General features: G+C 47.4%; 2 protein-coding genes across 3 annotated transcripts in view; one reads left to right on the top strand and one right to left on the bottom strand.

Moving 5' to 3' along the window:
- NIPBL (NIPBL cohesin loading factor) overlaps positions 1-21,300 on the top strand; it is a 4,951,262-nt gene that overhangs the window by 4,130,095 nt on the left and 799,867 nt on the right. The window contains exon 40 of the mRNA XM_044076429.1: positions 271-378. Coding sequence (XP_043932364.1) covers positions 271-378 — 108 coding nt within the window. The remainder of the gene's footprint in view (positions 1-270; positions 379-21,300) is intronic.
- The window catches only part of IST1 (IST1 factor associated with ESCRT-III), a 1,439,276-nt gene that overhangs the window by 1,299,598 nt on the left and 118,378 nt on the right, over positions 1-21,300 (bottom strand). The window lies entirely within an intron of this gene.

Here is a 21,300-nt window from a genome sequence, read left to right as displayed (position 1 = left end):
ATAAACCAAGCAATAAGGCCTATCAGAGACAGTATTCCTAAAGCAAGTGATGTAAGAACACACAGTTTGTTTACAGTAGATACCAAGTAACTTAACTTTTTTGTAGCTTATTGAACAGAGAGAGAGAGGTCTTTTGAACTGAATGTCCAGCTTTAGACAGACTGTTTTTTTACGTTCAGCAAATTGTTTTGAATTGCGTGAGTACTGACCTTTGCTACCTGTATACCAGGGTGCATCTCTTAACATTTTCTGTTTATTTATTTATTTTAGTGTGTGCCATACTTGATTGCTATGGGTACAGACCCAGAACCTTCTATGAGGAACAAAGCTGATCAGCAGCTAGTGGAGATAGATAAAAAATATACAGGATTTATACATGTAAGTACCACATTTATTACATTATACTTCTCATTTTTTTTTTTTTTGTACGTGAGAAGTTTAAAAATTGTTTTTGCATTTTTTTTAAATTGGCTGTAAACACATTTTTGAAAGTTTTTCATTGCTGCTTTGACTCTGTGGAGTTTGTATTGCTGCATCCTTTAAGTATTACCTTATGTCAAGAAACTCTTAATATTTTTAATAGCGCAGGATTAAAAAATAAATTTGCAAATCTATGTCTGCAGTACGACTGTATAGTTTGGTTTTCTATCAGTATACTAGAGTAGTTGCAAGAATGCTGTTTAATAGTAGCACTTGAATTCTTTCAGAGTTGACTGTCTTGAAGATGTTCTTCGTGTTTCACTGTTGCAGTCATCACTTTTGGGTTATTTGCCTGCAGGTAGCCCTCAGTCAGCCTGAATACCAGAGTCTTGGGGTTTTTGTGTCGGATGCTGTCGCCTCTTCCATGACGTCAGGACGTCATGGGTATAAAACATGCAGCCGACGCCATTACATCAGTCTTTCTTGCCGTGCGGTGGCTGAAGCAGAAGTTGTTCACAAGTGCCGGTTGGCCAACTCCTGAAATTTTAGTTTTTCGAGTTTCAGACCTGAAGTCTTCTAAAAGATAAGTACCCTGATGTTCTTCATGTTTCACTGTTGCAGTCATTACATTTGGGTAATCTGCTGGCAGGTTGCCCTCAGTCGGCCTGAATTCCAAAGTCTTGGGTCCTGCGTCGGTTGCTGTCTCCTCTTCCATGACATCAGGTCGTCAGGGGTATAAAACATGCAGCTGACGCCATTTTCTTCAGTCTTTCTTGCCGCGCAGTGCCCGAAGCCGAAGCATTTTGCAAGTGCTGGTCGGCCGACTACTGAATTATTCGAGTTTGTGTTTCAGAATCGAAGTCTTCACTAAAGCTAACTACCCCGTTGGGGACTTTTTTCTTGCCTTTTACCAATATCAGAAAAAGTTAATAATTGTATTACTTGTGTGAAGCAAATACCTCATAAAGATTTCCATTTATACTGTATTCCTTGCCTAGGCCCTGATCACAGCATGCCTGGCTGTCGGTTTTGTGCTAGATTTAACCAACACACTATTAAGCGTTGGTTTATTTTTGCATCAAAGTATTTTGGAAACGGATTTAATTACCCAGAAATGTCGTCGGATAGCAGTCCGACTACCGGAGTACATAAAAACGCAAAGAAAAGGACAGAGAAAGGCAGTCGAGATCCAAACCGACGACGAACTTCTCCTAAGCCAGTCGCCGGTTCGCCAGTACTCAGTGAGGCGCTTTCACAGCCCCTGATACCCGTTACCTTCGAGTTGCGGTCCTCTACCGACACCCATGTGGAGCCCGGCATGCCGCAAGATACTCAAGGTATTGGACCAACGGATGTATCTCCCTCGGATGGGTCCAGAGCCGCTGAGCAGGCACCGGCTTCTGAGGGTGTATTCAGACCTCAACATTTGTATATCAAGCTGACGACAGCTGCAAAAACAAAGACATAAGCAACTTCTAAAACTAAAAAACGCATGAGCCACGTGCACAGGCTTCTATGCCTAAAAAACAGATGATCAAAATGGCTGAAGACCTCATTACCTTGATCAGGGGTATCCACCCCCCCCCCCTCAGATAAGAGGCCTAGGCAAGACACTGATTATGAGTCTTCAGATCAGGTTTCTATTTCATCTGATTCTTCTTCTGATCAGGAATTATCTATACCTCCCTATGAGGATTCTGATGCTGAGGAGTCTATTCCATCTGCATCTCCTCCTGAGGATTATTCATTTGTAGAAACCTTGCATACTTTGAGGGACCATTTTCATTGGGAGAGTCAAGACTACTCAGAATCAGAAAAGAGGCTCAGTGATTTCCTTCTTCTCCATCAGCACAGGCCTTTAGCCATTCCCCCTGTTTTAGACATTGTGGATGATGTGTTTTCGGAGTCAAGTTTGACCCCTGACTCCTTACCTCCAGCTCCCAGTAAGCCTGACAGATATTACAGGGTCCCTGACTCACGTACATTTTTATTTAGAAACCTTGCTGCTGATCCTGAAACTATTTCACAGGGTCCAAAGGGAGTTAAGGCCTCAACAGCAAAACATCCTACCCCCTCTGACAGAGATTCAAGGGCACTGGACAGATGGGGGAAAAAAGGTTTATACATCTGCAACCTTGGCAAACAGGGCCTTAAACTGTCAATTTCATATGCTTAAGTACCAACAACATGTTATGGGATTGCTGAAACAGAAAATGATGTTGATTTCAGAATGTGCAGAAAATAAAGAATTGCAGGAATTATTGCATGCAGCTGAACAAGTTGGAAGGCATACTTTGCAATGTGATTTTGATTCCTTAGAGGTCTCCTGCAGGGTCGCGGTTACTGGATCTGTGATTAGGAGGCATGCCTGGTTAAAGGAACAAAATTTGCCTGATCATGTTAAAGCTAAATTGCTAGATGCACCTTTACAGCATGATTTTCTGTTTGGTATTAAGGCAGAAGAGGTTTTAAAGAAAATGGAAGACAAAGCTAAGTCTATGCAAACTGTTAGACTTCTTACAAGTGCAACCACCAAGATTCAGTAGACACTGGCCTACAAAAAATTGGTCCTTTCCTGTGTCAGACAGAGCTCAAAGGGGCAAATCTAGACGCCCTAAGGTTTCTAGATACTAGGCGCAAGATTCATACAGGTCAAAGCAGTGGGGCGCTTCCACCTCCAAATCTGAAGGAGATAAAGCACAAATCTACAGAAAGCAATCCCAATGACTTCCCTCTGCCTACACCAAGCATTTATCTTTTGGCAGCACCCATAGGGGGAAAATTAGCACTTTTTGCCCAAAATTGGCAGTTAATAACCCAGGACAAGTGGGTTCTAAACATCGTATCACAGGGATACAGATTCCATTTCCACACACTGCCAATGGCAAATGGTTGGCCAGATCTGCCAAAAAATCAATGGACAGAGGCACAGAAACAGGTTACATCCCTTCTGGATAATGGGGGCCATTCAGACAGTACCAGAACAGGAAAAAGAACAAGGTTTTTACTCAACTGTTCTTGGTACCCAGAAAGGACAAGGCCTGGCAGCCAATACTGGATTTATCGATTTTGAACACATACCTGGACATTCCAAAATTCAAAATGCTGACTTTGCAGCAGCTTCTGCCCATGCTGGGAAAGAATGCTTGGCTGGTGACTTTAGACCTAAAAGAGGCATGCCTGCATGTCCCAATAAGACAATCGTGCAGAAGATGCCTCATATTCAAGGCTGGCTTAATGCATGACCAATTCTCTGCACTGCCCTTTGGCTTATCTACTGCGCCCAGGGTCTTTACAAAGTGCCTGGCACCAGTAATTGCATTTTGCAGACAAAGAAGCATTCAAATTTATCCTTATCTGGATGATTGTCTCATTCAAGCAGAGGACAAGGACACTCTTCTTCGACACCTGGCGTTTGTGAAAAGGCTTCTAACATGCCTAGGGTACACAATAAACAAAAAGAAATCACAACTGGTACCTTCTCAAAAAATAACATTCCTGGGTGCAAGCTTGAATGCAACTGCCCAGATGGCTTACCTCACGCCAGACAAGCAAAGGCAACTGACTTCTTACTTCAAACTGATTGCAACAAAAACCCAGTCTTCTTCAAGACAAATTCTGCAGGCTCTGGGCTTCATGGGATCCTGCATTCTACTGATTCCATATGCAAGACTGCATATGAGGAAACTTCAATGGTACCTAAAAAGTTTATGGAGTCAACATTCTCACAGTCTGGAAACAATGATTCCTCTCATTCCCTGCCTGCAACAGGAGTTTCTATGGTGGGCAAAGGCATGTCACCAAAACATGGAACGGCCATTCACTCTACCCCCTGCCAACCAGACCTTAACAACAGACGCATCAGATTATGCCTGGGGGGCCCACATGGCAGGAAGATGCATTCAGGGCATATGGACACCGAAACAAATGCATCTACATATCAACCAGAAAGAGATGCTAGCTGTTCAAAATGCCCTAACAGCCTTCAAGGACTTACTTCATCCAGGACAACTACTGATAAAGACGGACAACACCACAGTCGTGGTATATAAACAAGCAAGGGGCCACACACTCATACCCTCTTTGCAGATTAACCATGGCACTGTGGAACACAGCTTTGACCTACCAAATACATCTTCAAGCTCAATTCCTGCCAGGAAAACAAAACACTCTGGCAGACGATTTAAGCAGAAACCGTATGGACCCTTACGAGTGGAAACTAAATCCACAAGTCTTCAGCATGGTTACAGAGAAATGGGGGAGCCCAGACATAGATCTATTTGCCTCCCCTCAAAATTATCAATTGAAAAGATTCTGCACAAGGACTTATCACAGACAAGCATGGAAAGTGGACGTCCTATCCTTCAGTTGGAAAAACCTATCAGTTTATGCCATTCCTCCTCTGCCTCTTCCTCCTCAAGGTCCTCCTAAAAGTCAGACAAGAGAAGCCAAAGATGATATTAATTGCCCCGGACTGGCCCCGCCAATACTGGTACCCAATCCTAAAGAACTTGTCTCAATACCCAGCTTGGACCTTTCTTCAAAGACCACAACTACTATCCCAGCAAAACAATCAGATCCTGCACAACCAACTACAGACTCTGAACCTGGCAGCATGGCTAATCATGTAGTCATACAAACAACACCTCTCAGTAAAGCTGTGATGGATGTCATTTTAGAAGCCAGAAGGCTTAGTACTAGAAAATGTTATGCTGATAAATGGAAGAGATTCTGTGCTTGGAATCAAGCACAAGGAACTGATACAGCAGAGCCAAATACTCCTCAGATACTGCAATACTTAACTGAGATGCTTGACAAAGGCCTATCTTTGTCATCAACAGTGAATACACTCGAACATCTACATTTATGGTAAGTGTACACAAATGTACTTTGGGGTTCTTTTTTTCTTGCTCTAAACAGATATCAGAAAAAGTTCATAATTGTCTTGCTTGTGGAAAGCAAATACCTCACAGAGATTTTCATTCTTACTGCGTCATCTGTTTAGGCCCAGACCACTATGTTCCTCGCTGTCGGTTCTGTGCCTTGTTCAACGCCTGAACTATTTGTCATCGGGCTATTTTTGTCGCTAAATTCTTTTGCTCTCATTCTCAGTTTTCCGAAATGGCTTCGATAAGTCATCCGGCTACCGATTTTCCAAAAAAACGTAAGGATAAAGACAGAGGCAGACCGCATAGGCTGGTACTCAGTGAGGTGCCTTCGCAGCCCCTGATACCCGCTTCTACAGATTCGCAGGGCTCTGCTGAGACCCTTTTGGAGTCCGGTGTGCTGCGAGTTGCTTCTTCTACTATGGAACCTGCAGATGTCTCTACCTTGGATGGGTCCGGAGCCGCTGTGCAGGCACCGGCTTCTGAGGGTGTATTCCAACCGTCTGATGGTCGTATGAATCCGACATCTTCGTTTCTAACTAAAACTACCGAGTTTCTCAGGCCCAGAGTTCACACTTCGCCTAGAAAACTGATGACCAAAGCGTATGCTGTAGCTCCCATACCACAGAAACAAATGCTTAGATAATTAGGGGAAGACAGCCTTCCCCCTCTATAAGGCAAAGGATTGATTTTCCTTCTGATTCTACAGACCGTGAGCCTGACTACTCTGATCCCTCTGATTACCAGGACAGTCCCTTATTTTCCTATGAGGATTCAGATGCAGAGGAATCCATCCTCTCTGCCTCCCCTCCAGAGGACTTTTCTTTTGGTGAAATTAGAAGTTATGTACTCACCATAACGTTCCATCTGAGTAGGTGTATTCATTTGTCTGCAACCTGTGGGTTATGGATCCGATATCGGATCCGAACCGGCATGGTTATCCAGCTATGGATCCAAGCTCTCAGCTCCTCCCCTCACCCATAATGCCCTGCTCTACCCTCATGACCTCAGATCGAGTTTGCCAAAGCAACAATACCCTAAAAAGGGTAACAAGGAATATGCAGGAAACTGAAAGGCCAGGGGGATAGGAGGGCGGGATGGTTGCAGACAAATGAATACACCTACTCAGATGGAACGTTATGGTGAGTACATAACTTCTAAATCTGAAGTAGGAGATTCATTTGTCTGCAACCTGTGGGACAGAGTCCCCAGCTACCTGAATCTTGCTTGGGCGGCCATCATGGAAGGATATTCCGGAGCACCGCGGAGCCAAAGGATGCTCTACCCCTAGATGCAAGATCCAACTTATAGTGAGAAATAAATGTATGAGATGAAGCCCACGTGGCTGCTGCACAAATATCATCTAGAGGAATCCTAGCTTTGAAGGCTGCCGAGGTAGATACTGACCGGGTTGAATGAGCATGAACACCCCCCCGGTGCGGGCCTTCCTGACGCTTGATAAGCCAATAAAATGCACTGTGAAATCCAGCGGGACAGAGAAACTTTAGAAATTGGCTTGCCCAAATTGAATTTTGCAAAGGAAATAAACAGCTGGTCGGATTGCCTATGACCAGCTGTCCTGTTGAGATAAAATCTAAGTTGCCTGTGAACATCTAATGAGTGTAGCTTATATTCACCTTTGTTTTCATACTTAGGGAAGAAAACAGGGAGGTTAATGGACTGATTGATGTTTGCTTCAGAAGCGATTTTAGGAAGGAAGGACGGGTTGGTCCTGAGGGAGACACGGTCCGGATGAAATACCAAGTAAGGAGGTTTAGCTGACAAAGCTTGAAGTTCAGAAACTCTCCTGGCTGATGTAATGGCTACCAAAAAGGCTGTCTTGTAGGACAAAAATTTGAGATCCACCGTAGCCGCGGGCTCGAAAGGAGGAGCGGTCAAGGCCTGCAGGACCAAAGAAAGGTCCCAAGGAGGAACTGCTTGTTTTATAGGGGGCCTAAGAAGGAAAGTACCTTTAAGAAATGTTTTACACAATTTGGCTGACATAAGAGGGGTAGAATCTTGACCAATGTGATAGTGAGAAATTGCCGCCAGTTGAACTTTGACTGTGGAACTGCTGGCACCATCATTAAAAAGAGAGGTTAGAAAATCAAGCACTACAGGAAGAGGAACCGTGAAGGGATTCAGGCCTTGCCGCTCCGCCCACACAGAGAAACGTTTCCATTTGCTTCGGTAAACCTTTCTAGTGGATGGTTTATGAGCCGCCACCAAAATAGCCTTAACCGGTGAAGAAATACCGGGAGTCCTTATCAAGAGTGGAACTGGAGCAGCCAAGCGGTCAGCTTCAGGTTGTCCAGGTTCGGAGGAGGAATGCAGGATGGATGGGATATCAGATCCGGGATGGGATCCAGAATCCAAGGAGGATTCACCGAGTGAGACCTTAGGAAGGGGAACCAGATCTGTCGAGGCCAGAATGGAGCAATGAGAATCATTCTGCAACCCACCCGAGAAGCTTTCTGAAGAACTTGCAGCATCAGAGGCAAGGGAGGATAGGCATACAGAAGACCGGGTGGCCAAGCATGCACCAGAGCGTCTCTTGGGGTACCTCCGGGAGGAGGTATTAGAGCGAAAAAAACTGTCGCACTTGGTGTTTGAGGGAGAAGCAAAAAGATCGCAGGAAGGGGTTCCCCACCGTGCGAATATGCTCCGCTACTTGACAATTGAGAGACCACTCGTAAGGGGTCAGAATGGTGCGACTGAGCTTGTCCGCTAGGATGTTGGACCGACCGAATGTGCGTTGCTATGAGAAAGCGATTGGTGGAGATTGCCCATTCCCAAACTCTCATGGCCTCTCGACAAAGAGGGTAAGACCTTGTTCCCCCTTGCTTGTTGATGTACCAGACAACAGACATATTGTCCGATTGAATCGCAATTGTTCCCAAGGGAAGAAAGTCCTGAAGTGCTAGCAACGCTAAGAGCACTGCTCTCATCTCTAGAACATTGATATGCAGTAAGGTCTCTGAATCGCTCCACGTGCCTTGGACTGTCCGGCCCATAAAGTGCCCCCACCCGAGGCGGAGGCGTCCGTGGTCACCGTGGCGAGAGGGGAGAAGCACAAAATGGGCGACCGTGGAGATCCGGGGAGTGGAGCCACCACAAGAGGGACCGCTTGCAAGCCTTGCTGATCGCTATGGGATGATGCATGGGAGAGCAAGGTATGACCACTGTACTAAGAGCGTCCACTGTAGAATGCATATTGAGTCTGGCAAGAGGAAGAAGTGCTATCGACGAAGCCATGGACCCTAGAGCCCTCAGGACCAACTCCGCTGGAACAGAACATGAATGGAGAATGGCCCGCACCTGGAGCTGCAGATTTAGAACTCTGTCCAGTGAGGAAGGCTCAGAACTCCTTGTGTCTAGTCTGGCCCCTATGAAATCTAAGAGCTGAGTGGGTGCCAGGTTGGACTTGTTTGTATTTATTGTGATGCCCAGAAATGGAGCAAGATGGAGAAAGGAGTCTCACGAGAGAAGTAGATGCCTTGTTGGGGCGGTAAGGAGCCAGTCGTCCAGGTAGGAAAGACCTGCACCCCTGAAGCCTCAGGTGGGCCGCTACCACTGCTAGTACTTTGGTAAACACCCTGGGGGCTGTGGTGAGACCAAAGGGAAGGACCCGGAACTGGTAGTGACTGGCTCCCAGCCGAAGCGGAGAAATCTCCTGAGCCTGTCCATTAGGATGTGGTAGTATGCGTCCTTGAGATCTATCGAGCACATCCAGTGGCCTTCTCCCAAAAGGGGGAGAATAGATTGTAGAGTGACCATTCGGAATTTTTCTTTGGGGACTGCCAGATTCAAGAGAGAGAGGTCTAGGATTGGTCTTAGTTCCCCCGCCTTTTTGGCACTAAAAGAATCTGAGTAGAACCCTGATCCGATCTGGTCTGGGGGAACGGCCTGGATGGCTCTTTTCTCAAGCAGATGGCCAATTTCTGCCAAAGCGGCCTCCCTTTGACCGGGTGGTACGTCTGGGAGGGACTTCATCTTTGGAAGGTGAAGGAAAGGAATGCGGTATCCCCTGGATATGATTTGGAGAACCCAGCGGTCCGATGTTATGGACTCCCATGCCGCTAGGTGCCCCGAAAAACGTCCCCCGACAGCCCCAAGTGTAGAGCAGTCGGGCAACCCTCAGGGTTGCTGCGCAGGCCGTTCAGAGAAAGGTTCCCTGGACCCGAAGTTTCTGGGAGCCCCTCTGCCTCTAGGGCGGCGTCCTCCCTGTCCTCCTCTGCCACGGAAGGACTGGTTGTCCGGAGCAGGCTGGGACTGCTGCGACTTCGAACCACATCTTCTTCTGACCCTTTTGGTTCCTAGAATAGGGCCTCTGGGGTGCAGAGAAGCGGATTCTGACGGCAGACAGCGTCTTCCCGTCCTTCTCGCTCTGGGTCAACGTCTCGCGAACGGTCTTGCCAAACAGAGCAGAACCATCAAAGGGCGTTCAAACGACGCCTTGAAGGGCTCAGAAAAATCGCAGTGGCGGAGCCAGGCCTGACGCCTAGTGACCAGTCCTGTCCCGCAGCTCTAGCGGCGCCTCCGTAGCATGGGAGAGTAGCCGCAGAAGTATTTGTGACTGACCTAAGAGTGGCCATTTTGGTGGAGTGCAGAACTCTGTCCTCCTCCGAAATGGACTCAGGGGATGCAGCGTACTCTTAATAAGGTCTCGCTGCATCCGAATAACATGTGCCAAATAGTTCAGCGCCCTTACCGAGAAGGTCGCCGAACTGAACATCCGCTTCCCCAAGCGGTCCATCATCCGAGACTCCTTGCTCGGTGGGTGGACTGAGGACTCTCGTGAGCCAGTTCCCTCTTTGTGGCCGCCGCCATCAACATGGCATCTACAGGAGGCCCCTTACTCCAATGGGTCCTGTCGGAGGGCGGGCTAAGGATCCTATCAGGTCTTTTGGGAATTGGCTCCACGGTGTCCTGCTCCTTCCACGCCCTGGTGGTAATAAGGTCCACCAGGGGGTCGGCAGGGGGGGACACCCAAGAGGTAGACGGGCCCGTTTGAATGCCTCCAAGAACACGGACTCGTCCGAGGAAGACTTGGGGCAGACCACCCCTCTAATACGGAGCATTTCCATGATGTCTCCGAAGGAGACATCCTCGGGGGGTGACCGTGGGGAGCCTTCCCCTTCCTCCAAGTCCGTGTCTTCAGTGAGAGACTCAGGGGAGTCAATGTGCCTCCTTTGCACGTATGCTTGCGAGGGCCTCCTCGGGGCTGTCAGAGGAGTCCTCGAACAGCAATTTGCTCCATGGGAGCAACTTGGGGCACAGAAACGGGCTGTCCCAGGGCCGGATGGTGGAAGCCTGGCCCAGTGCAGAGGGAGCGGACGGAGCCGAAGCAAGTGCCGGGGTCCGGAGACCCTCAACAGAGCCCTCTCCACTACATCAAAAGCGAAGGGAGCCGACCTCGACCAAAGGATCCGACAATCGGCTCCCCTCGGATCCGAAGAGTGGATCGGAGCCGCGCCGCACTCGGATCCGAAGGGACAGTGCGCTCCGACACAGACGGCGCCGGCGAGCACTGATCCCCGGATCCGGCTCGGATCCAGGCTCCGAGATCGGGTCCGACGCACTTCGAGGCAAGGTCGGATCCGGTACCAAGTACTATCGGCTCCGACCTCCCCGCCCGGCTGCTCGGCTCCAGTTGCTCAACCCAGATAGCGGGTCGGAGAAGGAGCAATAGGCTTAAAAGGGTGTTGAGCTCCCGGAGGGGAGGCAAGAGCACTCCCATCTGCATCTGGGCCTGGATGAACCTTCTCATCATCCGTCCAGATCAGCATCCGAAGCTATGGGTAGATCTCGACGAGGCTACCGAGGTAGGCCTGGAATGCCTCCTCGATAGCCTCGACGGAGATCGGGTCTCCTCCTCCTCAGGACCCGTGAGAAGCACACAGGGGACCGGAGCCGAGAAGGAGGAGACCGAACCGACAAAGAAGCCGGGGAGAAGCCAGCTTGGCTGGCGGGCCGAAACAGAGGTCTCGCCCGCCGTGGTGCTTCTCCCTCCGTCCTTTTGATGCATCCTCTCCTCTCCTGAAGCGGGAGTTTGAGTCCCAGGAGCAGGAGGGGTGCCACAGGGGAACAACTGCAGCCGCAGGAGTCCCCGAAGGAGCGGAGGTCGGAGCCGAGTCCGGCGGTAAAAGACCCGCCAAGACCAGCTTGGACCTCCGCTCCCTCAGTGCCCTGGGGTTGAACCCTGCACAAATGGAACAACCAGATGTGAGGTGTTCAACCCCAAGACACTTAACACACCGAGTGTGGCCATCCGCCGGTGAGAGCTTATGGCCACACTCGGAGCATTTAGAGAATATAGACTTAGGCTGTTCAGCCATAATCTATAACAAACCTAAAGTTACAGAAAAGTAACTTAAACAGTAAAGAAAACACACAGGCCTCACACACACTCTACGAGCCAGCGAGGGGAGGGAATAAAAATTACTACTGAAAATTAAATTAAACTAAAAACAGTCAATATAGAAAGGGAACCTACAACTTTCACACAAAAAAGTTAAAGAAACAACAAATTCTCTGATTTTTCACAAGAAAATAGTCTACTTAGCTGAGAGCTATGTATCCACATCCAGTTACCAGCGCGGCAAACAAGATCTGGGGTCATGAGGGTAGAGCAGGGCATTATGGGTGAGGGGAGGAGCTGAGAGCTTGGATCCATAGCTGGATAACCATGCCGGTTCGGATCCGATATCGGATCCATAACCCACAGGTTGCAGACAAATGAATCTCCTACTTCAGATCCTTGCATACCTTAAGAGAGCATTTCCACTGGGAATGCCAGGACTACCCACGGTCCAAAAAGAGACTCAGAGAATTTTTAGACTTGCCTCAGCACAGGCCTCTAGCTATACCCGCTGTTCTGAAGATTGTAGCTGATGTCTTCTTGGAATCCAGCATTACCCCTGATACCTTGCCTCCAGCGGCCAGGAAAACTGACAGGTACTACAGAGTACCTGACTCCCACAAGTTTCTCTTTAAGAATCCTACTGCGGATCCAGAGATCATTTCCCAGGGACATAAAGGCATTAGGGCTACAAGAGCCAAAAGCCCTGCCCCTTTGGACAGGGACTCTAGGGCTTTAGACAGACGAGGAAAGAATATATACACCTCTGCTTCTCTGACCATCAGGGCTTTAAATTGCCAGTTTCATATGTTAAAGTATTAGCAACATATTATGGAGCTAATTAAACAGAAAATTATATTGATTCCTGATTGTGCAGAACATAAAGATTTACAAGAGTCAATGCATTCTGCTAACCAAGTTGAAAAACATACTTTGCAATGTGGTTTTGATGCCTTAGAAGCATCTTCCAGGGCTGCTGTCACTGGGTCTGTTCTTAGAAGGCATGCTTGGCTTAAGGAACTTATCTTGCCAGACTATGTCAAAGCAAAATTACTAGATGCACCAATAAATCAAGAACGCCATTTTGGCAATAAAGCAGAAGTCCTCAAAAACATGGAGGAAAAAGCTAAATCTATGCAAACTGTTAAGTATTTCCTACAGGTACAGCCACCTAGATTCAGTAGGCATTGGCTTTCTAAAAACTTGTCCTTTCCAGTCCCCTCCCAGACCTTCTCAGTCCTAACCCAGGGGCAGCATACCACCACGATTACAATCTCAGGGTATGCACAGATCTAAGCAATGGAGTGCTCCCATTTCTAAAACGGGGAGTAGTAAGCCAACATCCTATGGTGAAATCTCACAATGACTTACCCTTAATTCTTCCAAGCCTTGGCGAAGTACTTGCACCCTTAGGAGGAAAACTTGCCCTAAATGCAAAAAACTTGGGAGTACATTACCCAAGACAGATGGGTCCTGAACATGGTATCCCTGGGATACAGATTCTAGTTAAACTCACTGCCAACCCCAAGCAGATGGCCAGACCTCTCCTCACACCAGTGGGCAGAGGCCCAAAAGCAAATACTTTCTCTTCGCAGTATCAAGGCTATTTGACCTGTCCCAGCAGAGCATAGGGGACAAGGTTTTTACTCCAGACTGTTTCAGGTACCCAGGACAGAAAACTCTTGGCGCCCTATCCTGGATCTGTCTATTGTCAATCCCTTCCTGGTGGTTCCAAGGGTCAAGATGCTTACTCTTCAACAGCTGCTTCCTATGCTAGCCAAAGACCCCTGTCTAGCCACCCTAGACTTGAGCCTTTATTTATTTATTTATTTTTATCTGCACATCCCCATAAGGGAAACTTGCAGGAAATACCTACGTGTCACAGCAGGCTCTATGCATTATCAGTTCTCTGCACTTCTCTTTGGCTTATCTACTGCGCCAAGGGTTCAGAAATTGCCTAGCTCCAGCCATTGCATGTTGCAGGCAGAGAAAATTCTAATTCACACATACTTGCACGATTGCCTGATTCAGGCGGACAGTCAGGAATTGCTACTCCAGCACCTGCCATTTGTACAGAGACTTCTAACTTCACTGGGGGGTACACCATCAACAAAAAGAAATCACATCCGGTACCCAGCCAACAGATTGTATTCCTGAGAGCAAGTGTGAACACAACTTCCTAGATGGCATTCCTCACTTCAGAAAAACAAATATTATTGACAAACTATTTCATTCTACTGGCCACTAAAACCCAGCTATCTGCAAGAAAAATGCTGCAAGCCCTAGGGTTCATGGCCTCTTTGCATTCTAATAATTCCGTATGCAAGACTGCATATGAGGAAACTTCAGTGGTAATTAAAAGGTCTCGGGTGTCAACTTTCTCAGGACCAGGAAACAATGATTCCTATCATTCCTTGCATAAGGGCAGAGTTTCTTTGGTGGGCAGAGGCCGGCTACCACAACAAAGGACTCCCTTTGCAGGACAAGGTATTCAAGGCAAATGGAGCCCTAAGCAAATGCACCTGCATATCAATCAAAAAGAAATGTTAGCTGTACAGAATACTCTGACAGCCTTCAAACGCCTTATTCTTCCAGGGCAACTATTGATAAAGGCAGACAACACCACAGTTATGTGGTACATAAACAAGCAGGGGGGAACCCTTTCCTACTCCCTCTGCAGGTTAGCCATGGCACTGTGAGAGACAGCCTTGAGCAAACCTAATGCACCTGCAAGCTCCATTCCTGCCAGGCAAACTAAATTTACTGGCTGACGACTTAAGCAGAAATCTAATGGACCCGCACAAGTGGAAACTGGAACCTATATCATTCAAGCTGCTGATCCATAGGAGGGGGACACCAGAGGTGGACCTCTTCTCTTCCCCTCAGAACTTTCAGTTGAGCAAATATTACACCAGAACTCCCTACAGCCAAACATGGAAAGTGAATGCTCTGTCCTTTACATGGGAAAACCTCTCAATCTGTGCCTTTCCCCCTCTGCCCCTCCTGACAAAGGTTCTGCTAAAGATCAAACAAGACAATCCTGATTGCACTAGACTGATCACGCCAGCACTGGTACCCACCTTTGCCCAGTCTGGCAGTACTACCACCTTGGCACCTGCCTCAGACCCCCTCCCTGCTGTACCAGCAGAGGGGCCAGATTTTGCATCCTCAGTTATAAACCCTGAACCTAGCAGCCTGGTTCATCCCCTGAACCCTCGGTAAACAGGTGCTGGATGTCATCCTGGAGGCAAAAAGGCCTGCTACTAGGAAATCCTATTCAGAAAAGTGGATTTGATACTGTTCTTGGAGCCACTTTCGAGGAATGGACACAAATGTGCCCAGCTTACCTCATATACTAGATTACTTAAAAAGAAATGTCCCACAAAGACCTATCCTTCTCTTCAGTTAAGATTCCTGCCTCCGCTATCTCAGCTCATTATAATACTGAGCCACCCCTCTTCTCTCATCTTCTAGTGAAACAGTTCTTGAGAGGAGCCAAAAAATTTAAGAGCCCCCAGGAGAGCTCCCACCAAAGCCTGGGACCTTAACTTTGTTTTGGAAAAACTCACGCTTCCACCCTTTGAACCTGCTGCTTCAGCAGAGTTAAAAACTCCTCTCCTGGAAAACAGCTTTACTTCTAGCCATCACTTCAGCAAGAAGAGGGTCTGAATTGCAGGCCTTTATGGCCGTGGAAACCTTCATTAGCTTTCATGCGGACAGGGTTCCCTCAGAACTACCCCATCATTTATGCCAAAGGTGATATCTAGTGTAGCTTTAAACCAAACCATTCATTTGCCAACTTTTTTCCCTAAGCCTCAGAATACAGGGGAAAGGATCCTGCACTCCATGGACGTGCACAGGCAGCTTAGGTTCTATCTGGACAGGACTAAACCTTTCTGAAAATCTGACCAGCTGCTAGTCAGTTTTGTTACAGGTGCAGAGGGTAAGCCACTTCTACATGGATAGCACACTGCATCCATTTCTGCTGCAAACATCATGGGAAACCTGCCCCACAAGGGATCAGAACACATTCTACTAGGGCTACGTCAACCTCTACAGCATTTCTCAGGGGAGTCCCTGCCAGAGACATCCTGGAAGCTGCAACCTGGAGCTCTGTGCACACCTTCACCAAGCGTTATCACTTACCAATCTTTTCTAAGTCCAGAGCTGGATTTGCTACAGCAGTCTTGCAGGGCCGGTTTGCCAGCCCTAATGCTTCTTGACTGCCTCCACCCATCCTCAGCTTTGGGAATCAACCCAAATGTGATGACTGCAACAGTGAAACACGAACATAGAACAGTTGTGTACACTTACCATAAATGTAGATGTTCGAGTGTATTCACTGTTGCAGCCCTGGATGTCCTTCAAGGATGCATCTGCAGTCCTTACAAATGGGTTGTCCTGTCGTCAGGCAGCCCCTCGGTCGGCCGGATTCCAAAGTCTGGGTCCGGCTTCGGCTGGTGTCGCGCTTCACCCGACGTCATAGCTGCAGTTCTTCGGGTATAAAGGCATCAGCCGACGCCATTTTCCTCAGTCTTTCTTGCCGCATGGCGCCTGAAGCAGAAGCTGTTCGCAAGTGCCGGTCGGTCAGAACCAGAGATTACTACATACCGAATACTACTTCGAAGACTTCTAAAAAGCTAAGTACCCCGTTGGGGACTCTTTCTTGCCTCAGCCGATGTCAGAAAAAGTGAATAACTGTTTAACTTGTGGGAAACAAATACCTCATAAAGATTTCCACTCTTACTGCTTACCTTGTTTAGGCCCAGACCACGACGTAGCAGCTTGTCTAGCCTGTGCTTCTTTTAACCGACAGACGCTTAGACGTCGGTCGGAATTTGCAGAACAGTTTTTCGGCTCTGATTTTGCTTATATCATGCCGTCGGATCCTCCAACTTCACAAATAACCAAAAAACGCAGGGAAAAGGACCGACACTCGCGGTCCGCGGTTTCGGCCGAAACCGCGGTTAAGCCAACCACGAGTGTCTCGGTTTTGGCTGAAACCGAGCAAGCGGTTCTTCCCCCAGCCGAAAACATGCCTTCTACCGAGGCCTCTTCTAACCTGGTGGAATCGGCTTCTGAAATCCAACCTGCAGTTGCAGTTTCTCAGGAATTATCAGACACTATTCCCTTGGATATTTCAACCCCTGCATGTGGAGCTGCTAGGCCTCCTGCAGCCATGTCTATTAAGGCCTTTGCCAGGGCTAAAGCAGCTAAAGCTTCAAAAATGGTGCCTGTCAAGCCCCCCTCTCACAGGCCCAGCACCAGTTCCCATATGCTTTCTTTGGCTGAGGATCTCATTTCTTTAATTCGTGGATCCCAGCCTCATCCAGACAGGACCTCTCATCCACCCCCAGAGAAGAGGCCTAGAGCAGAGCCCCCAGAGCCAGTATCCACAGATGATTCCTCTGATGACTCAGAACATACAGACCCTCCTGAGGCTCCTTCTTCCCCTTACGAAGACTCGGATGCTGAAGAGTCCATTCATTCAGCCTCTCCACCTGAAGAATTTTCCTTTGGGGAAACCTTGCATGCTATGAGGGAACAATTTCAGTGGCAGGGCCAAGATTTCTCAGACTCCAGAAAAAGGCTTAGAACCTTTCTACATTTGCCACAGCATAGGCCCTTAGCTATATCTCCAGTTCTCTCTGTTGTAGATGATGCATTTAATGATGCTTGCACTGCTCCTGATTCATTACCTCCGGCCCCTGCTAAGCCCGATAGGTTCTACAGGGTCCCGGACACTCATCACCATCTATACAAGGCTCCTTTTGCAGATCCAGAGACTATCTCCCAGGGCCCTAAAGCTGTAGCAACTACATCTACTAAAAACCCCCTCCCCTCTGAAAGGGAATCCAGGTCCTTAGAGAGATGGGGTAAAAAAGTTTACACCTCTGCTACTTTGTCAGCTAGGGCTTTGAACTGCCAATTTCACATGATTCAATATCAAGAGTTTATGCTAGACCAGTTAACTAAAAAGCTGTCCTCTGAAGAATCTTTAGATAAGAAATATGTTCAGGAAATGGTACATAACATACAGCAGGTTAGTAACCATTCTTTAAAATGTGGCTATGATGCACTGGAGGCTTCCTTTAGATCAGCCATGACTGGCACAGTTATCAGGAGACATGCATGGTTGAAAGAACAGGCATTACCAGACCATGTCAAATCAAAGCTTTTAGATGCACCCATGGACAAAGTCAATTTATTTGGTTCCCCTGCACAGCAGGTACTAAAAAAGATGGAAGAGAAGGCGAAATCTGTACAAACAGTGAAAGATTTCTTACAGGTTCAACCTCCAAGGTTTAGCAGGAACTGGCCCTCCAAGAATTGGTCCTTTCCGGACTCCTCTAAGGCACAGAGAGGCAGGAATAGGCGTTCACGAGGCAGATACCAATCCAGGGGTGCCTACAGGGGACGCCAGTGGCAAGGTAACAACCAGCGAGGCACAGACGCAGCCACCACCACTACAGCAACACAATCACAGTGACTTGGCTGTGGCACCGCCTACCAGGGAACAACTGGAAGCACCCTTAGGCGGAAAGCTAACCTTATTTTCAAAGAACTGGCATTGCATCACAAGGGAAAAATGGATTTTGCAAACTATAGACCAAGGTTACAGGTTCCATTTCCATACTCTACCAAGAAAGAGAGGAATGCCAAACCTACCACCTACTCAAAAGGCAGAAGCTCTAAAGCAAATATCTCAATTATTAAGAATGAGAGCTGTGGAAAAGGTACCATCTATGGAACAAGGAAAGGGATTTTACTCCAGACTCTTCCTGGTACCAAGAAAAGAGAGCAAATGGAGGCCTATTCTCGACCTGTCCGCTTTAAACACATTCCTCATTGTTCCAAAATTCAAAATGCTGACCCTACAGCAGCTTCTTCCCATGCTGGGCAAGGAGTCTTGGCTGGTAACTCTAGATCTCAAGGAGGCATAACTGCACGTCCCCATACGACCAAATTGCAGAAGATACCTCAGATTTCTTGCAGGATCAGAGCATTATCAATTCTCAGCATTGCCCTTTGGCTTATCTACTGCGCCCAGAGTGTTCACGAAATGCCTGGCATCAGTAATTGCTCATTGCAGACTTCAGGGAATCCAAATTTACCCCTACCTGGACGACTGCCTGATACAAGCGGACAACAAAAGCAAGCTAACAGAAGACTTACAAAGCGTCATTTACCTGCTGCAAGCCCTGGGATACACAGTCAATATAAAAAAGTCAAGGCTGATTCCATCCCAAAGAATAACCTTTCTGGGTGCGGAGCTGGACACATCAAAACAAATGGCATTCCTAACTGCAGAAAAGAAAGAGCAACTACCTCTCTACTTCTTGGCATTAACAAAGCAGAACCATCTAACTGCAAGAAAAGTACTGCAAGCCCTAGGCTTCATGGCATCCTGCATAATTCTGGTCCCTCATGCCAGACTGCATATGAGAAAGCTACAGTGGTACCTAAAGAATTTGTGGTCTCAACACAAGCACAGCCTAGAAACCAAAATTCCAATAATCCCATGCCTGAAGCAAGAGTTCCTATGGTGGGCTCAGGCCTGTCAATCAAACACAGGATTGCCCTTCTGCAACAGTCAACCAAGACAAACCATCACGACAGATGCCTCAGACCTCGGTTGGGGGCACACATGCTGGACAAGTGCATACAAGGCTTATGGACTCAAGACCAGCTGCGCCTGCACATAAATCTAAAGGAAATGCTGGCAGTAAAATTGGCAATCCAGTCATTCAGACCATTTCTCCAAGAAGGTCAGTTGATGATAAGGACAGACAACACCACAGTTATGTGGTACATCAACAAACAGGGAGGCACACATTCATACCCTCTATGCCGGCTGGCACTGGACCTATGGAATGTGGCTCTGAGCTACAACATTCAGTTACAAGCAATTTTTGTTCCGGGAAAAGAAAACATTCTAGCAGACATATTAAGCAGAACTACCACGGATGCCCACGAATGGATGCTGCATCCGGACATCTTCAAAGCCATCACAAGAGAATGGGGATTACCACAAATAGACTTATTTGCATCCCCACTCAATCATCAGCTAAAGAAATTCTGCCCAAGGACGTACCACCCACTTGCTTGGAAGGTGGACTCCCTATCTTTCAGTTGGAAAAACCTGACAGCATACGCATTCCCACCACTTCCTTTAATGCACAAGGTGCTTTTGAAGATCAAAGAGGAACGTCCAAGGATCATTCTGATAGCTCCAGACTGGCCAAGGCAACATTGGTACCCATTGCTGAGGAGCATGTCTTGGGAACAAATATGGGCACTACCCCTGATCCCATTACTGTTAACACAGAACAACTACAACATCCTGCATCCAAACTTGAAAACCCTGCAGCTAACTGCCTGGAACATTACATAAGAACAATTAACCCAAATTTATCCCAAAGGGTTAAAGACATAATCCTTGAGGCTCGTAGACCTTCAACAAGAAAGAATTATGCAGCAAAATGGAAAAGATATCTCATTTGGAGTACTGCAAAGGGAGAAGATGCAGCACTGGTAAACATAGCCAACATCCTGGAGTACTTGGCAGAGCTCTTCCATACAGGCCTGTCCTATTCATCCATCAAGATACATGCATCAGCTATTTCAGCAGAATACAGCTTGGATCCTCCTGTCTTCTCACATCCTCTGCTCAGGCAGATTCTGAGAGGAATTAAAAATGTAAAACCTCCCAGGAAACCACCATTGCCAGCATGGGACTTGAACTTTGTGCTAGAAAAATTGACACTTCCCCCTTTCGAACCAGCAGCAACAGCAGAATTACAATACTTATCCTGGAAGACTGCTTTCCTGCTAGCAATCACCTCAGCACGAAGGGTCTCTGAACTACAGGCATTAATGGCAGTGCAACCCTACCTGATCTTCCATCAAGACAGAGTGTCCATGAGAACAAATCCTACATTTATGCCTAAGGTGGTATCCAGAGTGTCTTTAAATCAGGCTATCCACCTACCTACATTCTTCCCCAACCCACAGAACAGGGGAGAAAGACTGTTGCATACCTTGGATGTACATAGACAATTACGCTACTACCTGGACAGGACCAAGTCCAACAGAAAAACTGACCAGCTGCTGGTAACATATGCAACAGGAAAGGAAGGAAAGCCAATTTCAAAACAGACAATCTCCAAATGGATAGGAAATTGCATTAGATTTTGTTACTCCTACCATGGAAAGAAAACTCCAGAGAACATCAGGCCTCACTCCACAAGGGCTACAGCCACTACCACAGCTTTCTTACGAGGAGTGGCTACCAAGGACATTATAGAGGCTGCTACTTGGACCTCCATGCATACATTTGCCAAGCATTACAATTTACCTTTATACTCTAGATCCCGAGCAGGTTTTGCCACTGCTGTTTTGCAAGGGATCCTAACTACACCATAATCTCTCCTTTTTTCCTCCTCCCTAGTTTAGCTATGGTATTCTACCCATTTGTAAGGACTGCAGATGCATCCTTGAAGGACATAGTACAGTTTTGTACCTACCATAAATGTAGATGTCCGATAGGAATGCATCTGCAGTCAGGATTACCCACCCACCATCCCCTCTGTGGTACTCCTAGGGTATTTGCCATCCTTCAGCTAGCTTGGG

Source organism: Protopterus annectens, chromosome 1.part0 (genome assembly GCF_019279795.1).
Source record: "Protopterus annectens isolate FY-2018-M chromosome 1.part0, PAN1.0, whole genome shotgun sequence".
NCBI classification, from domain to species: Eukaryota; Metazoa; Chordata; order Ceratodontiformes; family Protopteridae; genus Protopterus; species Protopterus annectens.
Note: the sequence above shows the minus strand (reverse complement) of the source record. Positions and strands in the feature narration are given on the sequence as shown.